At 38.5% G+C, this 23,477-nt stretch overlaps 1 protein-coding gene across 2 annotated transcripts in view; it reads right to left on the bottom strand.

The window, feature by feature from the left end:
• Positions 1 to 5,931: 5,931 nt before the first annotated feature.
• The window catches only part of ENTHD1 (ENTH domain containing 1), a 69,391-nt gene continuing 51,845 nt past the window's right edge, over positions 5,932 to 23,477 (bottom strand). Inside the window, exons 3-4 of one of the 2 annotated variants that reach the window (XM_082420654.1) lie at positions 19,279 to 19,674; positions 5,932 to 7,215 (exon numbers count right to left, since the gene is read on the bottom strand). In XM_082420654.1, coding sequence (XP_082276780.1) covers positions 6,611 to 7,215; positions 19,279 to 19,674 — 1,001 coding nt within the window. In that variant the 3' untranslated portion in view covers positions 5,932 to 6,610. Of the gene's footprint in view, positions 7,216 to 19,278; positions 19,675 to 23,477 lie in introns of those variants that run through there. The other variant, XR_014252495.1, reaches the window with a different exon arrangement.

Below are 23,477 nucleotides of genomic sequence, written 5' to 3'. Positions count from 1 at the left end.
ATCGCTTCCTGGTACAGTTGTTGAGAGAATTAAAAAGTGCTTAGAACATTGTTAGCAGTCAATGAATGTCAACCATTCTTATTGTTGTTGTTGATACACACACACACACACACACACACACACACACACCAGAATTCTGGAGCTCATCCTTGATTCATTCCTATTTCGCATCCTCCAGTTTTAATCAATCACCAAGTCCTAGAACTACTGCTTTTTGCATTTTGCTTCGTTGTTCTATGGTGTAAGAACGATGCAGTAACACTATAGGGGACAAGTTCTCAACTGCAGCACAACTGAACACACAGACTGTCATCTTTTATAATGGAATTTTACTGTTTGAATAGCTACGAATGCCCGAAGCCATAATTCTACGATAATTACCACATCTTTGAGAACTTTCTGAACCATCAGTGAGAAGACAGAATTTGAAATTACCAAACACCTAGTTTCTTCTGAGCCAATTGACTCTTTTCTAAGCCTGCCTGATGATAAAAGGTGGCACATATATTCTGGCATAACGATAATATGGTTGGCCTCCCCAAATTACTTGGTGTTCTGCAAGAAATAAAAATCTCTCAGTTCCACATACCTAAACCCTTTTTTATCACATCTCAGAATCCACTCTATTAAAGTGAAACCTACAACAACAGTCCCCAGTATACTGAGTATGTAACTGATTTGCCAAGTTGTCCTCTGCTTCCTTTCTCTGTCAAATGAAGGCGCACGAAAGAAGGGACTCCTTGGGCAGCCAGGAGCAAACCACTGTCACCACAAACTCATTTGGTGAGGAGATGAGTCACCAAGGTCTCCAAAACCCCCTTTTAAAGGCTATTTTTACCCGTTTGTGAATGGATTTTGGAAACCCTTTTTTTAACCCCCACGTTTCTATGACACGTCATTTTCAATACGATCCATTTCCTTGTCACTCGGTCCTTTTCTGTTATTTAGTCTATAAATACTACCTACCCATCACCTACTGTGTCGACGCATAAAGGGAAACTAAAGTGCTCACATTTCTGACCCACCAGTTTGCAATCCTATCCTCAAATTCTCCTAGTTCTGGCTCCCAGCTTTTGTACATGCTGTTCTCTCTGCCTAGAAAATTCTCTCTCTACCCTAACCCCCTTTGCTTTACTAAATCCTTCTTATCCTTCAGAATTCAGTTTGGACTTCATTTCCCCCGGGAAGCAGTCCCTGACCCCCAGATCAGAGCTGGTTGTGGCTTTCTACCAGGCTCTCCCACACCGTCCTGTGCTTCCCGAATTCACAGGACTTACACGTTACACTCTAACTGCCCAGTTATCTGTCTGTCTCCACTAAACCGTGCCTCTGAAGACAGGACCGCATCCATCTTTTTCACCATTGTATCCCCAATGTCTAGCAAACTGCCTACTCATAAAGGGTGCTTAATAAATGTTTAAAGAATGAACACATGAGTAATTGACAGTAAGTAAACTGTAAAATATTTTTATAACTGCCTTATAATAAGATCCTCAAGTTCCAAGTAAAATGCTTAAGAGAATAACATCTAATGAAGTATTTTTAATCTGAGATAATTACAGAGTCAATCAGAATATACCCACTCCTAATTTAAGCCAAGATTGCTCTATTTGTTTAATGGAGTTGGCTAAATAGAAACTCAAATAAGTGCTTGTTAATTATGCTAATTAACAAATGGTTGAATTAAAATATATGAGCTATGTAAAACCTAGTTAAAATCTGAAGTTACTATGTGCATGTAACAAGCACATAGTAAGTAAAGTAGTTTCTCAAAGGGATAGTTTTTGTTGCCTCAATTATTTGTGGGGTTTCTCTAAACGAGTAAATTTCAAGATGTCTGACGTAGCACTTTTTGGTGATGGGGGGGTGGGGAGTGAAGAATGCTTTATCTCTGGAAACTTTTTCTTCTCAACTGTTGGCAATGTACAACTAAGAAATTCTATAGCCACTACAAAAAAGAGATATTGTATCCTACTACCCCTTAAGAATCCATTGGTGGATTTCCCAGATGCATGAAGAAAGCCAACAGAAGATGTCTTAAGATTTCATACTTATTTTATGCTCTGCTTTATTTCATAAAGAAGTTTATTTGCCCAACATGTCATTAGTGGCATTTATTTCAATAATACTGGAATTCATATTTCAGCTCAAAAGTTATTTCCTTAAAGAATTCTTTCACCAGGTCAAATCCTATATATTATTTCCCAGAACTATTAGCCTCTCACATTTTAAAAAACAATTTGATTAATCTATCAAATTTCTCCAGAATTCTAGAACTCAAGCTGTGTGAGGACAGGAGCTATATCTGATTTTGCTCAGCACTGTATCCCCAGGGCCTGGTACAGAGTCTTATAAATAATAGGCACTGAAAAAGACAGAGACCTGACAGGCAAATGATCACATAAGCCACTTTTCCCTAACAGCACTTGTTGAGTTCAACAAATTCCAACTTTCATTTTGATGGCCTTGAAAGGTGATAGGAACAGAAATTACTGCACACAAGGTGGGGCATCTAACAAGAGATACTCCTTACAGCAAAGTGGAACCCAATGGCTATGCATTGAGAATGAATTAGAAATGAATCATCTCTTATGAGGAATTTAAGTCTGAGATCAACCTGGGTATTCTAGAAAATTTCAAGCCATGACCTTGATTTACCTAACCAGTATGGTGGTGCAATAGCACCTGGCACTTGGCAGAAGCAAAAAACAAATTCTTGTGTTAATTGTACAAATAAATTTTCAAGTGTCATGACCAGCACATAGTCAAAAATAATCAGGTACGTTGGGACTTCCCTGGTGGCACAGTGGTTAAGAATCCACCTGCCAATGCAGGGGACATGGGTTCGAGCCCTGGTCCGGCAGGATCCCACATGCCACGGAGCAACTAAGCCTGTGTGCCACAACTACCGAGCCTGTGCTCTAGAGCCCATGAGCCACAACTACTGAGTCTGCGTGCCGAGAGTCCGTGCTCCACAACAAGAGAAGCCACCACAATGAGAAGCCTGCACACCACAACAAAGAGTAGCCCCCTTTCTCTGCAACTAGAGAAAGCCTGTGTGTGGCAACAAAGACCCAATGCAGCCAAAAATAAATAAATTTATTTTTTAAAAAACCAGGTACACAAGAAGCATAACATCATGAGCACAAATCAGCAGGGCAATAGATAACAAAAACAGACCTGCAAAAACCTTAGGTTCTAGAATTACCAGAGAGTACAATAAGCTGGGAAATTAAGAAATATACTTCTACATTTCTTCATGATAGGAATTAGAATATATTTTGAGCCAAAAGACAATGAAAATATTATCAATACCTATCAAAACTTGTGGTTCAATGCTGAAGCCACTTCAGAAAATAGTTTGTCAATTCCTCAAAAAGTTAAACATAAGAATTACCATATGACCCAGCAATTCAACTCCTAGGTATATGACCAAGAGAAATGAAAACACATGTTCACACAAATTCATAATAGACAAAAAGTGCAAACAACCCAAATGTCCATGATGAATTGATAAACAAAATGTGGTATATATCCATATAAAGCAGTATTATTCAGCCATAAAAATGAATGAAGTACTGATATATGTTACAACATGGATGAACCTAAAAAACATTATGCTAAATGAAAGAAGCCAGACACAAAAAGCCAAGTATTATACGATTCCATTTATATGGGATATTCAGAATAGGCAAATTCATGGAGACAGAAAGTAGATTAGTAGTTGCCAGGGGCTTGGAGGAGGGGGCAATGAGGAGTGGCTACTAACAGGTATGGATTTTTTTTTGTGGTAATAAAAATGTTCTAGAATAGGATAGTGGAACCTTGTGAATAAACTAAAACCACTAAATTGTACACTTTAAAAGGGTAAATTTTATGGTATGTGAATTATATCTCAATTTTTAAAAATTGTGGATTGCAGCTATGTAAAGGAAAATTTATAGCCTTAAATGCACGTATTAAGCCATTCTTAAAAGTTCCTATCAAGAATACTTTCTAGTTTACTTACTGTTCTTATTAGTAAGAATTCTATACTAGTTTGCTTGCCATTCCTAGTAACAAAGATATGCTTGAAAATATCTGCAAGAAACATAGACCTATGAAAAGCAATAAAGCAGATTTTAAAAGAACCAAGTAGAATTCTAGAAATGAAAAATACAATAACTCAATTAAAAACCCTATGGGGAGATTTAACAACAGATTAGACATAGCTAAAGAGACAATTAGTTAACTGGAAGGTAGGTTGGGAAATAATTACCCTGATTCATGCAACAGGTATGCTGAAGTATTCTGTTGTGAAGTGTCATGATATCTGAAACTTACTTTCAAAGGGCTCAGCAAAACATGTTTTTGTGTGTGTCTACCTACATAATGTGTATACAGACATACATGTGTTTAGCAACAGAGGGAGATAAAGCAAACATGGCAACATGTTAAAAATTGGTGAATCTGAATAAAGGCTATATGGATGTGCAATGTATAACCGTACACTGAACATTTTTATAAACTAGTCTATTCTAAAATTTAAAAATGGTAAATTAGCAAAATGGTAGCACTTACAATAGCATAAAAATATCAAGAACAAAGAATTAGGTCTTTAAAAAAGAAATAGAAGCCCTCTGTGGGAGAAATAATGAGCCTATTGAAAAACATTAGGAGAACATTTATATGGATATAGATAGAGATATACCATGTGCATGGATTAGAAGATTAAATTTTTAAAAATTCCCCCAAATTGATTAATAGACTTAATACAACTTTGTTCAAAATCTAATAGGGCTTTGGAAAGAACTTGACAAGATGATTCTGTAATGCATATGGAAGACAAAAGGGCCAAGAATAGAAAAACCCTCTTGGATTCCAAACACTACACACTGTATTTTTTTTGTTCCTACCTCAGTGGTGGCTCTTTCTCAGCTCCTTCATTGGTTCCCCAACTTCTTCCTGATCTCATGTTAGAATGCCCCACGGCTCAGGCCTTCAACTCTTTTCCACTATCACACTGACTCCTTTGGTGATTTCATCCAGTCTCATAGCTCTAAATAAAAATCAACTACTAACTCTCAGCCTCCATTCCAATCTAGACCTGTCTCTCAAACTCACTCTCATCTCCAACTGTTTACTTGATATCTTTAATTGGTTATCTGATAGACATCTGATATTTAACAAAATGGATGCCTCAATTTTTTTTCTGTCTTCAACTTTCCTCATCTCAGTTGATGGTAACTTCATCCTGAATTTTAGTTGCTTAGTCCAATACCTTGGGTTCATCTTTGACTCCTCTCTTTCTCTCATATATTTTATCCAACCCATCAGCAAATCCCTAAACAAATCACTTCTCACTTTCCTTTACTATGCTCACCCTGGTTTGAGCCACATCAACTCTTACCTGGCTAACTTCAACAGCCTTCTGATTGGCTTACCTGTCTCATCCCATGTCCCTGCACTAACAGTCCCCTCTAGTTCTTAACCGAGTTTGCATGACGAAAATCAGTTTTGATTTGGGAGTGGTACCCAGGGCATTAGAATACTTTTTAAATGTCTCATACTTCTTCAAAATTATCAGATATTATTTTATCCTTTGGTTAGTAATTGTTGAAACTGAGTGACAGGTACATGGAGCCCTTTACACTATTCTTTCAAATAAATATGAAATAAAACAAAAGCTTCTCTGGTGACTCTACCACCTTTTTTTTTTTTTTTTTTGGCTGCACTGCTTGGCATGAGGAATCTTAGTTCCCTGGCCACTTCCCCTGCAGTGGAAGCATGCAGTCTTAACCACCGGACTGCCAGGGAAGTCCTCTGGTGACTCTAATCTGCAGCAGGATTGAGAAACAATGGTCTGTAATCCCAAAACCAGAGCATTTTCCCTATAAATAATTGAGACATTTCTACTTGAAAGGCAGTCTTAAAGAATTAAAAAGATACATGTAAGATGAAAAATACCAAATTTATTTTCCAAAATACAAGAAAAAGAGTACACATTTAAATTCACTTTGCAATATACATTAACAACAACAACAACAACAAACCACCTGTTCCATGTCCTACTTGTCTCAACTTAACTCTCAACCAACGGTGGCATTCGCAAGAAGGGAAAGATTTCTGGCCCTTGGTTTGCAGAACCTGAAACTTGACATGAGAACATGTGAAATGTATACTCCAGACTCAGTTCTCCTAAATCAAGGCAAAGGTTTGTTAACAATGAATCTCCAAACAGATGGAAAATGAAGGGCTTCTTACTACCAATTTATCCAAAAGCTCTAGAATAGTCATTTGCAGTTTGAAGTCTGACCACAACTTTCACTAGTGCTCAATGTATTTTGAGGTAAAGTACAGAGCATGGAAGAATGAAATTCTCTTCAGTTTCAAATGAACTAATATCTAAACCTGAAAATATTATCAAAGGTGATTCTTTGTTTCTGTAAAAAATAAACCACCCAAATGAATTTATTGGTTTGAAATATACTTGTTTAATAAACCTGACAAGGAAAAATCAAACCAACAACCCTATTTTTGCCATAGTAATGAGAATCTATAAAAGGTTAACTTCTTAGTCCTTGGGAAGTGACACCACATGAGTTCTATAAAAAAATGGCTATTGAGATTGTTAGACTCGATGTGAGCCCCCCTCAGAATACTGGGGAAACTGAAGAGACTTGTTTATTTGTGGACTATTCCCACTCATGCTTACCAGATGGCTATTGATGACATTAAGTTCTTGTATCACCATGCTCAGATCTTCATGTAATTTAACTATTGCGTTTTTCACCTCCCCTAGAAGAACGTTAGTGGATTCGTTTGTTTCAGGCTCCCTAGGCAGGTCTTTGGTTGCCTGAAAACTAGAACAGGACATAGAGGTGAAATGGTCTACATTTTGGGTGGAAAATGCTACCCAATTACTGCTAGAAATAGGACTTGTCTTCTTTTTGGCAGAATCAGAGTTGTCTGGAAGAATTTCCAGTAGGTTGAGGTGGTCATTTTCCTCTTCATCAGAGGACAGTGGGCCCCTAGGAGCAAAAGGGTGATGAACCCTGGCTGTCTTATCTTTATCTTTAACAGAGGCAGAAGAAGATTGTTGATGGGACAAAGTCCAGAAGGAAGGTCCGGCCAAAATTGGGGGTGAGAGATGAACAGACTTCTCTGGAGAGGCTGGATCAGGAGATGACGCGGATAAAGTAGAAAAGGAGGAGGCTCCCTCAGAGGCAGCTGAAACTAAAATGTATAAATGACAGACAAAGATTAGGCAACATACAAATGACAGTAATAGCTAAAATCATTTTACAGTGTAAAATCCTATCTGGTCTCAACTTAAATAAATTACTTAGAATTTTATATGTTAACTCGTCATAATAAGCCCAAATAAACCCAAAGCAGGAAATAGAGAGAATCTAAAGATGTGTTATATATCAATAATACCATGGAAATGAAACTAAAATAGAAATATCAATATTCATCTTGACTCTCAAACCTTGCCCAATATATTTTTACACTACACTTACCAGAGAGAGCAGAAAAGTAAAGTATTACATGGTATTCTACTCACTGCCAGCATTTTAAGTTGACATTTAAAGTAGAAAGTGTAAGAAACCTGTAACTTAGATTCCTTCATTTTTCTTTTTTGACAGAAAATATTATGGCAAAATGAACAACCAACTACAAGTACCCCACAGTTATAGAACTAGTCTTTTCCTCTTAATGGTCAAATATAGTCAAGACTGAGTCCAGCCCATCTGAGATCCAGGACACTTCAGCACATGTATATAATTTTTTTTTTTCCCACCAAGAAACTGTAAGTAAAATAAAAAGCATTCTAAGCTTATTTTCCATAAAATTAAAAATTTGATAACGTTTTAAACTTCCCTTCAGGCAAAATCATATTAAATCTCTTCTTTCACACTTCATTCTAAATCATTATTTCCCGAACTGTTCTGGGGAACACTGTGTTCCTTAAGATGTAAAAAGATGTTTTGTGAGAACAGGGCTTCAAAGTCAAGACTAGCCAATTGCATACTGTGCCTCCCATTAGGAGATTAACAATGTCCGTTAGCAGATTTAAGGTTCTGAGAAATCGACAGTACAGCTGACCCTTGAACATGGGGGTTAGGGGCGCTGGCCCTCTGCACATTTGAAAATCCCTGTATAACCTTACAGTTGGCCCTCCATATCCGAGGTTCTGAATCAGCAGATTCAATCAACCTCCGATCCTGTAGTACTGTACTACGTGTTTATTGAAAAAAATCATGTATAAGTAGACCCATGCAGTTCAAACCCATGTTGTTCAAGGGCCACCTGTAATTTATTCAAGTGTTTTCCAAACTTTCCTGGGCACAGAACTTTTTCTTGTCTCCTTGGAATGTCTATTTACGTTCACTTATGTCTTAGGTGGTAAAAATTGGCAAATTCCAGTGCTAAAGTCTTTGTAACTAACTCTGGGCTTGTTACTTAAAAAAACAAAACAAAACAAAACAAACGTATTGACTATAAGTCATAGAAGAGGGGAATTAATGCTTACCATTTAGCACTTATCTTTCTATATTAATTTTATTTATTTTACATATTCACGTCCTTCTAAACTAAATTGGACCTCCTGTAAAAAAAAATGTGGCCAGGGCAGGCAGCTTCTATTTTCTGCTTCAAAGCCCTCTGAGGCCTATCTCCAGTTCTCAGGAAAGAATTCCAATCACAAAACTTTTGGGGGGTGAAATGAGTATTCTCAGCTGATGCAGCAGCAGGACACAAAAAGGAAAGTAGGAACTTCATTAACACACGGTCAAGACAGGACAAGCACACTTAAGAATCTAGGTCAGCCCTATCCAGATATTCTATCCTTGGATTAAAAAGAGGGTACGTGGTAATGGGCATGCCAATGACGCAAGCCTCCACATATTTGTGTTCTGAGTCACACAGCGACACTCTGAGCTCCACTCACAGCTGTCATCTGACATGCCCTTTTGCCATCCTCCTGTTTTCTATATCCCAGGTCTTTCTCTTTCTTGGTCTACCCTCGTGCTGGAGCAGCGTGTTCTCCAGTAGTTCACTGAAAAAGGATGCACGAAAAGTAAAATTTTGAGAACTCGCATGTCTGAAAATGTCCATGTTCTACTTTTAGGCTTAATGATATTTGGTTAGGTAAAGAATTCTGGGTCAGAAATCCTTTCTTTCAGACTTGTGAAGGCAAAATTCCACTGTCTTCTTGCTTCCAGTATTGCTGCTCTGGAGTGGGAGCCATTCCATTCATTGTATATAACTGTATGTAACGGTTTTATCTCTGAAGTTTCATAGAATTTCCTCTTGGTCTGCCGTGTTTGGAGGCTTCTCTGTGTGCCCCAAGGGTGACTTTTTTTTATTCGTTGAGGTCAACTGAAAGTCAACTGACTTTTAATCAGGAACTCATTTCCTTCAGCTTTAGAAAATTTTCTTTACTGCTTTAATAATTTATTTTCTCCTCTCTGTTTTCTCTGTATTCTTTTTCCGAACCTCTAACTAGTCCAGGTGTTAGACCTCCTGGAATAGTCCTCTAATCTTCATTTTCTCTCCCATCTTCCCTACCTTTGCCTTTGTGCTCTACTTCCTCAGAGAGTTTTGTCAACTTTAGCTTTCAATCCTACCACTGAGTTGCTAATTTCTGCTCTTATATTTTTAACTTCCAAGACCTATTTTTTGGGGGTTCTCAGAAATTCTTTTTGTAACACCCTGTTTTTGTTTCATGGGTGCAACATATTCTCTTATCCCTTGTTTCAATGTTCCACATTAGAAGTTTCTTTCAGATGTCTGGAACACCTTGCTGTCTGCTTATGATTAAGAATGAAAAATTACAAAGTTGATTGGAAGCTCTGAGTGTAAGTGTGAGACTTGTCAACACTGAGCTTCAGTGTATAGTCATCTGAGTGGGTCATCTGTTGGGGAACCACTAATGTCAGTATCTTTGGTTCTCTCCTCTGAGAGTTATAGGGTCTTGTGAGAACAGTTTCTCTCTCCTGCCTAGAAGGTAAAGATCTGGCTCCCGGTGTGCTGGGAGTCTAGCAGGGAAAGGGGACAGGGTTCTCAGCATTCAGCATTTGGTTTGCATATGGTCACTTAATCCTGTAGTGTTTGTTATAGGACCTGCACACTCAACTCTACCTAGCATCTCTCATTTCAGAGACCCTCCACCTACCTTCTCCAGAAAACAAATCTCCAGACTTCTGCCAGAGGTTGTAAGAGTGGGTGAATATTCAGGGCAATTGTTTATCTATTTGGCAAGGAGGAAAAGTCTAAGGATTTAAATTGCTTTTCAAATAGCTATTTTCTAATTCTCTTTATTTAGCACCACACTCCAATAACAACATGTGGAGTAGGCTTTATAACCCCATTTATTTTATTTTATTTTTAAATAAATTTATTTATTTATTTTAAATTTATTTTTGGCATGTTGGGTCTTCGTTGCTGCACACTGCACGCGGGCTTTCTCTAGTTGCGGTGAGTGGGGGCCACGCCTCGCCGTGGTGCGCGGGCTTCTCATTGCGGTGGCTTCTCTTGTTGTGGAGCATGGGCTCCAGGCGTGCAGGCTTCAGAAATTGTGGCACGTGGGCTCAGTAGTAGTGGCTCTCGGACTCCAGAGCACAGGCTCGGCAGTTGTGGCGCACAGGCTCAGCTGCTCCGTGGCACGTGGGATCTTCCCGGACCAGGGCTCAAACCTGTGTCCCCTGCATTGGCAGGCGGATGTTTAACCACTGCACCACCAGCGAAGTCTCTATAACCCCATTTAAAACATGAGGCAAAGGAATCTCAAAGAGGCAAAGAAACTTTCCCAAGATCACAGGACTAAAAAGGGGCAGAGATGAGACTCAAATTCTAGTCTCTGATGTTAAACCATATAATCTAACCCACTAAGCTCTAAGTCCACACCATTCTACTATATTATAATTATTTTTACAGTATTAGAGAATTATGTTAAATTCTGGATATAAAATTGAGAAGGCAGGCAACCAGGATGGTGAGGGAATATGACAACCATTCCTTACATAAAGATATATAAGGAATGGTTGATGGATATGCAAATCTTTATTCAAAAAGTGATAGGAGGACAAAGGGTAAGAGGCTATATTTGGTTATTGGAAAATAGTCACAAAATCTTAGTAATATTTATCTCCCTTTTCTCATATTGTGCACAAGTTGGAACTGGGGTTAACAGGTGAAAGTAATAGTAAAAGAGATTTCAGCCCAATTTAAAAAAGAAAACTTTCTAATAGTCATGGTTTTCCGCACATGAAATGAGCTCCTTTGGGAAGTGGTGAGTTTCTTGATACTCATGGGGCTCATGCACAGCCTGAATGACCGTTTGGCAGGAATGTTTCAGGCCAGATCAACGCATCATGTGACAGAACTATATATCCTTGGTGAGATTCTAAGATTCTAGGACCCAAAACACATATGTTAAGAGTACTAAGAAACTATTCTAGAAATAATTCACTCTGGTCAGGAAGAATGATTTCATAAGGAACATTTAAGAAGGCTGGGAGGAAAATAATATTTGAGTCAAATATTAATATCATGTTATCCATGTAAAGATAACACAGTTATGACAGTCACACACGTGTGACGGGATGAACATCTGGTATTCCACTTCATGTGTAGTGTTTCTCAGGGTGTGGTTCCTGAACCAGCAGCAGCAGCACCTGGTTATTTGTTAGAGATGAACTTCTTGGGCCCCACCCCGGACCAACTGAATCAGACACTTGCGGGGATGGGTTGGGCTCAGGAAACGGATTTTTAACAAACCTGCGTTTCTGTTGCATGCTCAGGTTTGAGAATCACTGCTTTTTACTGTATGCCCACCCTCCTTCTGCTTTGTAGCTACAACTGCTGAGTAAATAGCTTCTCACTATTTACAGTTCTGCAGCTTTGATTCAGAGGCTACAGGATGCTTTTGCTCATAAAAAGCCACTTCATCTCTAATTGCCGCAGGCCAATTTACTTTTGTTTCCAAACACGCTGCAGCTGTGCCAGACGCTGCACACTGCACTTCAGGGTGCATCTCCCTGCCTGTTTAGTGACCCTTCTCTGGCTCATTAAGGAGGTTATTTGTTAACAAGCATCCTCTTCATACAGTCCACCCCCCAGAGCTGAAATGCAGAGAATATTGCAAATAAGCTGCAGTAAACGGCTGGTTGTAAAAATCTCACTGTGTGATACATGCATGCTAATGAATGTTGCACTCACTTGAATATATATAGCACTGACAAAATTATTCCAAATGCTGATGTGTTATCTCTAACTTTTTATACTCACGAATAACATTGGGTCTGTTAATTATCATATTACAATTTTAAACTTAAAAAGCATTTGGAAGTACTGGGCTGCAAAAATAAGATGACAAATACACTTCTGGAAATATTTAAAAACTCTCTTTAGCAGTAAATGGAAATTTTTCTGCTAGCAGCAGGTCTTTGGTCAACTAAACAGTTCACTGTACAACAGAGGGATTTTTTTTTTTTCATTGTCCAATTCATCTCTTTCAGTCTTCCTCACTGATATATAATGGCTGTCAAGTCACCTACACACATGAATTAAACTATTGTGATTTTGTTCTATGGTTAAAAAAATGAGACATTTACAAAAATCTTTATAACAGAATTATTCATAACAGCCAAAAAGTGGAAACAACTCAAATGTCCATCAACTGATGAAGGGATAAATAAAATGTGTTTATCTATACATTGGAATATTATTCAGCCATAAAAAGGAATGAAGTACTGATTTATGTTACAACATGGATAAACCTTGAAAACATGATGCTCAGTGAAAGAAATCAGTCACAGAAGGCCACATATTGCATGACTCCATCATATGAAATGTCCAGAATAGACAAATCCAGAGAGACAGAAAGTAGATAGTGGTTGCCAGGGGCTGGGGTGAGGGGGACTGGGAGTGACTGCTCATGTGTACAGGACTTTTTAAAATTAATTAATTAATTGATTGATTGATTTTTTGGCTGTGTTGGGTCTTCGTTGCTGCTCGCAGGCTTTCTCTAGATGCAGCGAGCGGGGGCTACTCTTTGTTGCGGTGTGCAGGTTTCTCATCACAGTGGCTTCTCTTGTTGTGGAGCACGGGCTCGTGGTGCGTGGGCTTCAATAGTTGTGGCATGAGGGCTCAGTAGATGTGGCTCGCAGGCTCTAGAGCACAGGCTCAGGAGTTGTGGCACATGGGCTTAGTTGCTCTGTGGCATGTGGAATATTCCCGGACCAGGGCTCAAACCCGTGTGCCCTGCCTTGGCAGGTGATTCTTAACCACTGCGCCACCAGGGAAGTCCCTGTACAGGACTTTTGAGGGTCATGGAAACGTTCTGGAATCAGTAGTGATGGCTGTACAACTCTAAGAATATACTAAAAACCACTAAATTGTCCATTTTAAAACGGTGCATTTTATGGTACATGAATTAGATCTCAGTTTTTTTAATGTAATATTTGAAATTTTACTTTTAATGCCATTATTATAAATAAGCTACACAAAAGAACCTGATTTAGGAGTAACACAGAGAAATGCTAATAAGTCTGCCTCATTATAAGTGATTATAAATCACTTATGCAACATTTGTATTAGGAAAATTGGATTACTGGATTAAAGATGAGTTTGCTCACTTACCTATGAAGTATAAGTTTGGTTCACTAAATTAAAAAAATCAAATCAGTGTGTCTTTTTGTCTGTACAAAAGCAGGCAGGGGCTGCGCAGCTGGAAGAGCTGTCGGGGCCGTGTCTGGGGGACAGGGAGCATCTGTGCTGTGACTTCCCCGGCAGGTGATAAGACTCCCCTCTCCCGTCAATGCTCTGCTCTGCGCGGTGCTTCTGAATCAGCCTGACCAGTAGCTCAGAGTTAGCTGAGATGGTCTGCAGAACTGTTTTCTATCACTTTCCCCATTTCTTAGGGAAACTGTTAATTGTTCTAGCTCTGAAGGCTTTTATAGCCCAAAAGAAAAAGGTATGGTTAATGAGTCCTTTGTGTGTGTGTCATGTTTGGTTTCTTTCCCCAGCAAAGGTGAACTGAAAAACAGCTACAAAGAACAACTACTGCTGAAATTCAGAGTAAGAAAATGGAACCGATGAGACAGAAAGAAAGGACGAAGCCAGTGAGAATGCTCACAACTATCGCAACGTGAGAATGTATAGATTTTTTTTTCCTCCCCCAAATTAGAAAGTAAAATCCAGTGCGTCTAACACACTTACCCTAACTGAGGCTTATGAGACTATAATGAAAGCTGCCTGCCACCAGATCTGGCTTCTAAGTACTTACTAGCTCCTTCTTCCTTTTTAGCGTGCATGATAAACTAACGACTAACAACCTAAAACAATAGTTTGAGCTCCAAATAAACAGAGAAGCAGAAGGAATGGGCTGTTCTAGGAACAGAGCTATTTATCATCAAAGGGTCAAAGGAGGTCGCTGCAGCAAATCCATCCCTCTCATTCAGTAAAGACACTAACGTGTATTCGGTGGCTGCCTCAGACAGCCTCCCTGATATTTGCGAACTGCTAAAATATGAGTGTGCAAGTATTTTTCAATTTGCCCAGCTCATTATCTCCAAAGAGTTTATAACATCAGACCTGGAGCCTTCCTGTAAACAAATATTTCTTAAAAGAAAACCAGGAAATAGGTACTATCTTCTTTATCCTCCGTCATCTGAGACTAGCCATCCATCCTGGCCTCATCATTTCTTGAATTCCTCAACCACAATGACCTTCAGCCATTCCTCTGAGTATTCCCTAGAATATGTCATCACTCACAACTGCCCTACTCTGAAATCTTGTTTTCCAAGATTACTTTTCTTCTCAATTACTTCCAGCCTTTTAGATTCCTCTTACATTCCTTTTAATACACCTACACTTTGGCCTCATTGAGACAATAGATGCAACGATCCTTCTATTTTCTCTCTGTCAGTGCCTCCTGGTTCTGGCTCCTTTCTTGTCCAGTCTAGAATCCCAGGATCCACCACTTCAGCCATTTTCTAGCTACCCCTTTGCCAACACATCATCTGCCTTACCTGCTACTAATTCCTAGTTCAGGAGTCAGCAAACCTTTTATATAAAGGACCAGAGAGTAAATCTTTTAGGCTTTGTGGTACATACAGTCTCTGTTTGAACTACTCAGCTCTGCTGATGTAGCACAAAAGCAGCCAAAGACAATATGCAAGCTGAGTAGTGTGGCTGTTTTCCAATAAAACTTTATTTACAAAAACAGGCTGTGGACCAAAAGGCTGCAGTTCCCCAATCCCTGTCCTAATCCTATTTCAATTTAAATATCTACCCTTTTCATTCCTATCCCTGGGATGCTCAGCGCTACAGGAGAAAAGCACAGGCGGCTGCAAATCTGGATTACAAATTACTACTCCTCCGTCTTCTCAGTGTCTTATCAGCTCCCTCTTCCATTCTCTAGATTGGCTGTTCTAAATCTCCAGTCTCTTCACAGCCCTTTTACCACTCCAAACCCTCAGGCTTGGTAGGTGACCTCAGACAATAAGATCCTGAGGTTATGACACAGAGTGTGGCCCACGAAGGCTCAACGCATTTAAATTATTAAAAACAACAGAACCCTTCCCTCACATCTGGTACAGCCTTTCTCCTCTCTCCTTACGGGCCCGCAGCATGAGGTGACTCTCTTTCTGGTCTGGATTCTAGTCTGCCTTCCCCACATCATGCTTCATCTTGGGATCTCTCCCCCTACCTCACCCACCGGCTCTTGTCTCCTTTCTCTCACCTCGAATCCTTTCCTATAACGGCCTCTGTGTTCCATGTGGCAGTGCCATCATGACTTCTGTCCTATAGATGGAGATACTGACATGCAGAGAGGTCAAGGGACTTGCCTAAGGTCACACAATTAGTGGTTGAGCTGAGATTATGAACCCAGGCAGTCTGACTCCAGAACCTGTGCCATTAACAACTATGCAATTCAGCCATTCTTTGTGCTATGTTGTGATGTAATTACATTTACATAAGTTTTAAAACCCAAAATACAGTATTAAAATTTTTTGCTTTAAACAGTTGTATGTTACTTTTCAAATTAGAATTAAAAATAAAATATCTAGTATTTTATATTTACCCACATAGTTATAATTTCCAGTGTTCTTTTATTTTTCCACAAGTCACTGGGGTCTTCCCTTACACATACAGTTTAGCAGTCAGTCAAGGATTTGGGCAGAGTTTATAAATGGAATCTGAGACTCCATCTGAGTCTCCCTCGCTTTCAGGGTTTCCCTCATAAATTTTCAGCTTCTCTGCCAGTGCTGAACTCTCTCTTTTGACGTCTCAGGCCATGTGAACTGAACAGTACCCTCAAGGTATTAATTTCAGTTACTATATTTTTCAGCTTTGGAATTCATGAATTCATTTGATTCTTTTTTTATAGATAGTAGTATTCTATTCTGATGAAATTCCCCATCTTTTCTTCTGTTTTCTTGATTATATTAATCATAATTATTTTAAAGTACCTACCTTGAAACTTCAGTATCTCGATTATTTGTGAGTCTCTTTCTGTTGTCTGTTTTCTCCTGTATTTCTGGTCATTTGTTCATTTCCTGGTATGCCTGGTAATTTTTTGTTGAATGCCAAACATTATGCATGAAAAATTGTAGCAGCTCTCAAGAAAGGATTTCATTGTCTTCCAGACACTTTGTTCTAGTTGAAGTTCGGTTTCAGCATTTGGGAGGACTGTTCTATTTCTGGCTTGTCCTTACTCCTAGAGTGTACTTCTGATGCTTAGGGTGTAGCCTGTTAGAGAGCCCAGCTGAAAGCACAAAGTATTTACCAGAGCCCCTACAATTTGGCATATCCTGAACTCCAACCTCTGTCTCTTAGTGCCACAAGATTATGAGAATCTCTGATTAGCTCGTCAGCCTCTTCCCATTTAGGATGGCTAAACCGGTTGGCTGCTTCCCATTTCGATTCTCGGCATCTTATCCAGAACATGAGTTTAGCAGCAGGCAAATGTAACAATAAGAAATTATACAAAGACTTATGGACTTTTTCTCTGCGATTCCCTTCCCTCTGGAATATTGGCCCCTTGAGTCCCTGACACCTTGGAAGTCCCAAACTCCAACCCTACCTCCCAAGTTCAGTGAGACTGTGGAAAGCCCAGGCCTCTAATTTTCCCTCAGCTTCTATCATCCTGCTCTGCTAATAAGCAAACGATGCAAGCGGGGAAAACTGAGGTGAATGTGGGACCAACTAAATGTGAACTAGTTTCCTACTCTTCTCACATCACTTCTGACACCAAATGTGTGGGGTTTCCACACGAAGGATTTCTCCTGTGCTCTGTGGACACCCAATTGGGTGTCCTACAATTTAATTCAATTCTGACACTACCCAGAGTTAGTGCAGACCCCAGAGATTAAGGGTTTAAACCCTCAAGACTGCCCCCCATTTCAGATGCCAATTGCAAGTTCAGGTCTCCTCTATTTCTGATCTGTTGACTATAAATTGAAGGATCCCATGGTCCCCTCCTTGGGTTTGATAATTTGCTAGAATGGCTCGCAAAACTCAGGAACATGCTTTACTTACTATTACTGGTTTATAAAGGAACAGCCAAATGGAAGAAATGCATAGGGCAAGGTATGGGATAGGGGCACAGAGCTGCCATGACTTCTCCAGGTGTGCCATCCTCCCAGAACCTTTATGTGTTCCCCAACCAGGAAGCACTCTAAACCCCGTTGTTTAGGGTTTTTACAGAGGTTCCAATACGTAGCCATGATTGACCAAATCATTGGCCCCTGATGATTAACTCAGCATCCACCCCGTCTCCTCTCCCCACAGGTCAGGGGTGGGCTTGAAAGGGCTTATTATGAATAATAAAAGATGCTCCTCTCTCTCCTATCACTCAGGAAATTACAAGGGTTTCAGGAGCTCTGTGCCAGGAATCAGTGATGAAGACCAAATATATATTTCTTATTATATCACAATATCACAATCCTTTTTCCTAGGATCCTGACCCATCATGTGTTTTCTACCTTGGTTGTTTTACGATGACTTCTAATAGTTTTCCAGCTTTAACCAGTATTTTTGGTGGAGGATTAGACTAATGCTATCTACTTCATTTTAAGTAGGAGAAGAAGTCTTCCTTGTTAACTGGTTTTAGAGGAACTTCTTGCTAATTTTTATAATTAAATGTACTTGGTACACAAGCAGTGACCAAAATTTATTTTCAATTTTCTTTTTGTGGTATTTGTGAAAGAAATGAATCAAAATAACAACTTCCCAGGGGATAGCCATGCACATAAACTAACATGGCTGTCATAACCAGTACTAATTGGCTTCTCCATCAGCAGTCTCAGCAGAAAAGTTGATCTGGTGACAAAACTAAGAATTAGTCTTATTTTTAGGCTACTCAATTCAAAAAAATTCTGGAAAGAGCAGTAAGAAGAGTCTTTTGTTATTCAGTGGCCTTACTAGCACCAAGATAAATTTCTTTAACCTCAACATTTTGGCTTCCATTGTTTGTATTTATATTGTACTTCTGACCTGAATTTGAGGCAGTTTAAAAGATTTATATTAAAAACTTTATATTTATATGAGTTAGTTAGCATTATCATATATAAGAATCAATAAACTACTTAGTCTTTGAAAAATGCACCAGCAAACAAGTTATTCTTTTACTAATTAACTTTACAGAAGAAAGTGTAATTATAAAAATGTAGGATTTAATATCTGATGGCCAACGACCTGGAATCTCAACTGGCTTTATCCTTTATTATCCAGTCTAAAGAATACTGCAACCCTCTTAATGTTTTGTAAGACAGAAAAGGGAAGAGATTCTCCACCTGTTTTTGGAATCAGTACACAGCTCTTTTAAAAAAGGGAAAACACACACACACATATTCATGTGTTCCTATATATATATATATATATATATATATATATATATATATATATATATATATGTTCCCATATATATATATATGGGTGTGTGTGTGTGTATACATTCCGATATACATACTAACGAATTTTTTTCATATAGTTTTTTAATAATTAGCCTAAATGTTTAACAGGAAGCTCTTCTTTAATGCTAGTTCTTTCTAATTTGTTCTGCATCAAAACTGTTCAGAATGTGTGCTTCAATCAAGCACTTGTAACCCACAAAGATGAACTGCTATTAGCCCTTTAATAAACAGGGACTTTCCCAGCTCAAGTACCTCTCTTAATACCAATGGATGGAGAGTAAAAGGAGGGAACAAAAACAGGAGGCAGAAAGCAGAGAAAAGTAAAAGAAGAGTACTTCAAAAGAGGTTTTCTGCTTGTTTTTTGTAGACTCACCCCATGTGGTTAAGGTCTTGAGGTTTTCACCCTCCATCTGAACCAGGCCGGATTCTGTTGGTTTCTGATGGTCCTTACTGATTACAGTCTCTTTCACTGGGTCAAATGTTTTGAATGAGGGAGAGACATAGAGTGTCTCCACAGAGCTCTGGTTATAGAAAGTAGAATCCGACTTTGATATCCTTAAATTAGGGTTGATGAACTCTTCTTTACTAGATGGCCAAAATGCTGGTAAAGTTGTCAATGTTTCAAAACTTTTTGCAGCTGGCTGCTTTTCTAGAGACGTTTGCAAAGGGTTTTCTATTACGGTATTTGTAATGGTACTGTCTGATTTCTTGTCGAAACTCACATTTGTCTGCAGAGATGGGCTTTTTTCTGAGGGAACAGGCACAGCATCTGTGAAGTAACAAATAAGAGCTGTAAACAAAAAGTAAAACTGAAAATACTCTATTTCAAATTTACTGCATTTTTAATAATTGGGTTTTTTTAAATGCCATAACAGAATTCTCTCCTATTTAGTCGTTTCTACTTTCTTACTATGTTTCTCTTCTGTCTATATAAAGTATACCCAAGCTATAATTGATGCACTAGTCATTTGGTGGCTGTCTTCTCTCTCTCTCTCCTCACTAAAGCCAAGGCAAGGAAAGCTTCAAATAACTTGTCTTTAAATATTTCTCCCTTCACCCACTTATCTGTCTCTGAAACCACTATATTTTTAGTGCCTTCAAACTTTCATCTCTTACAAGATAAACTAGAGAAAATATGCCACATCATACTGGTCTAGCCTTACAGAACCCCCAGCTACAAAAAAGCCTTTTTCCCCAGAGATAAAAAAATGTCTTCCCACCCCAGTGTCTATACAAAGCCCGTAAAAGAAAATCATTTTCTTAGATAGCAACCTAATTTTTTTTTTTAAAGTCTCTTTATTCTTTTTTTTTTTTAATTAATTAATTAATTAATTTATGGTTGTGTTGGGTCTTCGTTTCTGTGCAAGGGCTTCCTCTAGTTGTGGCAAGTGGGGTCCACTCTTCATCGCGGTGCGCGGGCCTCTCACTATCGCGGCCTCTCCTGTTGCGGAGCACAGGCTCCAGACGCGCAGGCTCAGCAATTGTGGCTCACGGGCCTAGTCGCTCCACGGCATGTGGGATCTTCCCAGACCAGGGCTCGAACCCGTGTCCCCTGCATTGGCAGGCAGATTCTCAACCACTGCGCCACCAGGGAAGCCCAGCAACCTAATTTTAATAATAAATCTCTGTGGGAGAAAAAAAGCAATTTTCCAGAGCAGTTGTGATGATTACTAAAATGTAAGTCCCATCAGGTCAGGGATCTTTGTCCCTTTTATTCATTAATGTTACCAAAGTACCGAGAATATAACAGGCAAAGTACCTCTGGAATACAACAGACAAATAGTATTTCTTACCAATTGAAGGAACTGAAAGAATGGAGAGGATCTGAAATTTAGGGGGGTCTGATATGGAAATATTATCGAATATGAATTATGAGCCTGGTCCAAGTTTCTAGATGCAAATTGTTATCAACACTGTCAGTGCCAGGGACTTGCTCTCAAATAGTTTCATCTGAAGTTGGATATGGAAAGAAAGAAAACTGAGACAGGGCAAGAGGAAGACTGTCTCATTTGAGCTCCCAAAAGAGAGGAGGCTTCAGGAATTACATTAGTTGCTATCAAGTGTTTACATATCACAATGTGCATCACAACATACCTCATAGTGTGCACTGAGATGCTTATTATCATCACTTGCAGGCTCTGAGTTATTATAAAGAAAAACAAATTTTCTTTGACTCTAACCTTCCTTTCCATTTTCATCCACAGTGGGAGGCTAACCTGGGCAAAAGTGCTGCTGGTTTACCACAGAATCAGACAGTTCAAGAAACCTAAATCCTTACCTCTACCAGGAATTCCATTTTTCCCCAGCCCTCTCATCTCCAAACGTTTTCATCTTTTAAAACTCAATTCAACTCTCACCTTCTCTATAAAGCTTGCCCTGATTTTTTTTCCTCGCTTTATCCTATTATTGTTTATCTTGCCGTATCCTGTTTGGAGCCCTGTGAGCAGTTGAAACACTTCATCTTGTTAACTACAAGTCTGGCTGCCTACCTGAAAACAGGCTCCTTGAGGAGACCTTACTAGGAGTTTTCTTTATACCGCAGCACACAACAGTGCCATTCCCATAGGATGTGATTGATAAGTGCTTGTTGAGTGAAAAGCCAAACTGAAGCACAAGAATAAAAAAAGGTAATGCCTTTGTTTTTTAAACTGAATATAGTTTAACTACTTAATAATGATTAAAGGAAATGGAAAATTGGTAGATGAAAATAACTTCTAAAACATTCCTGATGTGCATATGATCAAGTTATACCTAGGTGATAAAGGTTCTTTAAAAAATTAATATATTCTTAGTAGAATATGAGATCAATGGTATCCCAAAGTGCATGTGTACATCACCAGATTGACATAAAAGCATTCCTATAAAGTGAATTTTAGTTAAATATTTTTCCATTGACTTTCATTTTTCTTAGGAGGAAAGTCTTTCTATAAGTAATGAAATCATCTTGAAATTTAGCAATATGTAAACTAAGATAATTCAGAGTGACAGTGACTTTCTGATGACAACATTCATAATAACACTCCATCTAAATCTCAGAATTGGGATGTATAAAGTCATCTGTGTAACCATAATTTTAAAATTTAGTACAAAAGTTTAAAATTACAAAACAACAACAAAAAAAAAATCTTAAAATTCAACGAAAAAAACCAGACTGGAGTCATTATGTTTCTATCAGCCCTCTTTCTCAATAGTCCAGAAAGAACAGAATGCAATCTTCTGGTTGCTTAGACTTTTTAAAAAACTGATAACCTTTTAAAATGAATAAAGTACCATGATCTAAAAGAGAAAGCACGATGACAAATCGAAAATAATTATTTTAAATGCACAGATTACCTAAAAGGGAATAATCTTCACTTAAACGGAAAGCTAAAGAGGCCTGAAGATTCTAGACAGCAAGTTGTACTGGGTTTCTATGCCATCAGCCGTGTTTCATCCCTGCTCTTTCTGTGCAACATGCCAAACTGATCCTCTTCAATTCAATCTCTACTTTAGTTATAGTTCACGTTAAAAAAATCCTGCAAAAATTCCCTCTTGTTTCAGTGACAAAGTCTACATGCCTTGGGTTTAAAGGCCCTTCATTGCTTATTTTCTATCGTTACTCAATAGGAAACTAACCCTCAGTCAGGCCATTCTCTTGGTTACTCACACACCCCATGTTCATTCAGGTCCCTTTACCCTCATTCTCCGTGTTATTCCATCTTTCTTTAGCTTCATTACCATTGATTTCTCACCCTGCACTCCAACACTGGAGCACCCTCCCCGTTCTCTGTCTATTTAAATCCTACCAATTCCTCAAGGCCCTTCTCAAATAATTACTACTTCTGGAAGCTATTTCCAGTCATGTCTATCGCTCAGTCCTAATCCTTCCCCTCTATGAAATAGTATTTATTTCTGTAAACTCATTTTTTCACTGAATTATTTGCTGTATAGAGCCTATCACACACCATATTATGTTCCTGCATTCTGACTTCATAGCCTCCACCATGCTTTTGCCTATAGGAGGCGTGCAAATATTTGTTAAATTTAATAATTCCTTAATTTGTAAATTATCTAATATCAACTTTATATGTTGACTTTGTGTATAACAATGCATAGTGTATGTGAAGCCTAAAAATAAGAATGATCAATCAATGATCAATCAAGAAACGCTTGTTGAGCACCTACTGTTTGCACTGAACTGTATTAGATTTTAGAGACATACTTAAGAGGAAGTCAGAGTTCTAATTGTCAATGAACTTAAGAGCAAGTGTGTATTTTATTGAGATAGATAAGTAGATAGGTAGAAGGAAAGAATATATATATATACTTGCATGCATATACACACAAAGTGCCAAAGACATAAAAATAACTAATAATACAAGTTACCAGTTCAATTTCACAATGCATAGGAGACTGCAGCTTCTCAATAAATGAGTGAATATAAAGAATACATTTGTTTAGCAAATGGTCTTTTTCATGGGAAAAAAAGAAAGTATTTGTATATTCGTATACAGATTTATATAACGTAAACTGAACATGTTTCAGTTTGGGTTCCCCCAAAAGCAGACTCTGAAAAAAAGACTTAGATGCAGG

Source organism: Balaenoptera physalus (assembly GCF_965194825.1).
Source record: "Balaenoptera physalus genome assembly, chromosome: 13".
NCBI classification, from domain to species: domain Eukaryota; kingdom Metazoa; phylum Chordata; class Mammalia; order Artiodactyla; family Balaenopteridae; genus Balaenoptera; species Balaenoptera physalus.
This window is presented reverse-complemented; position numbering and strand designations above follow the sequence as displayed.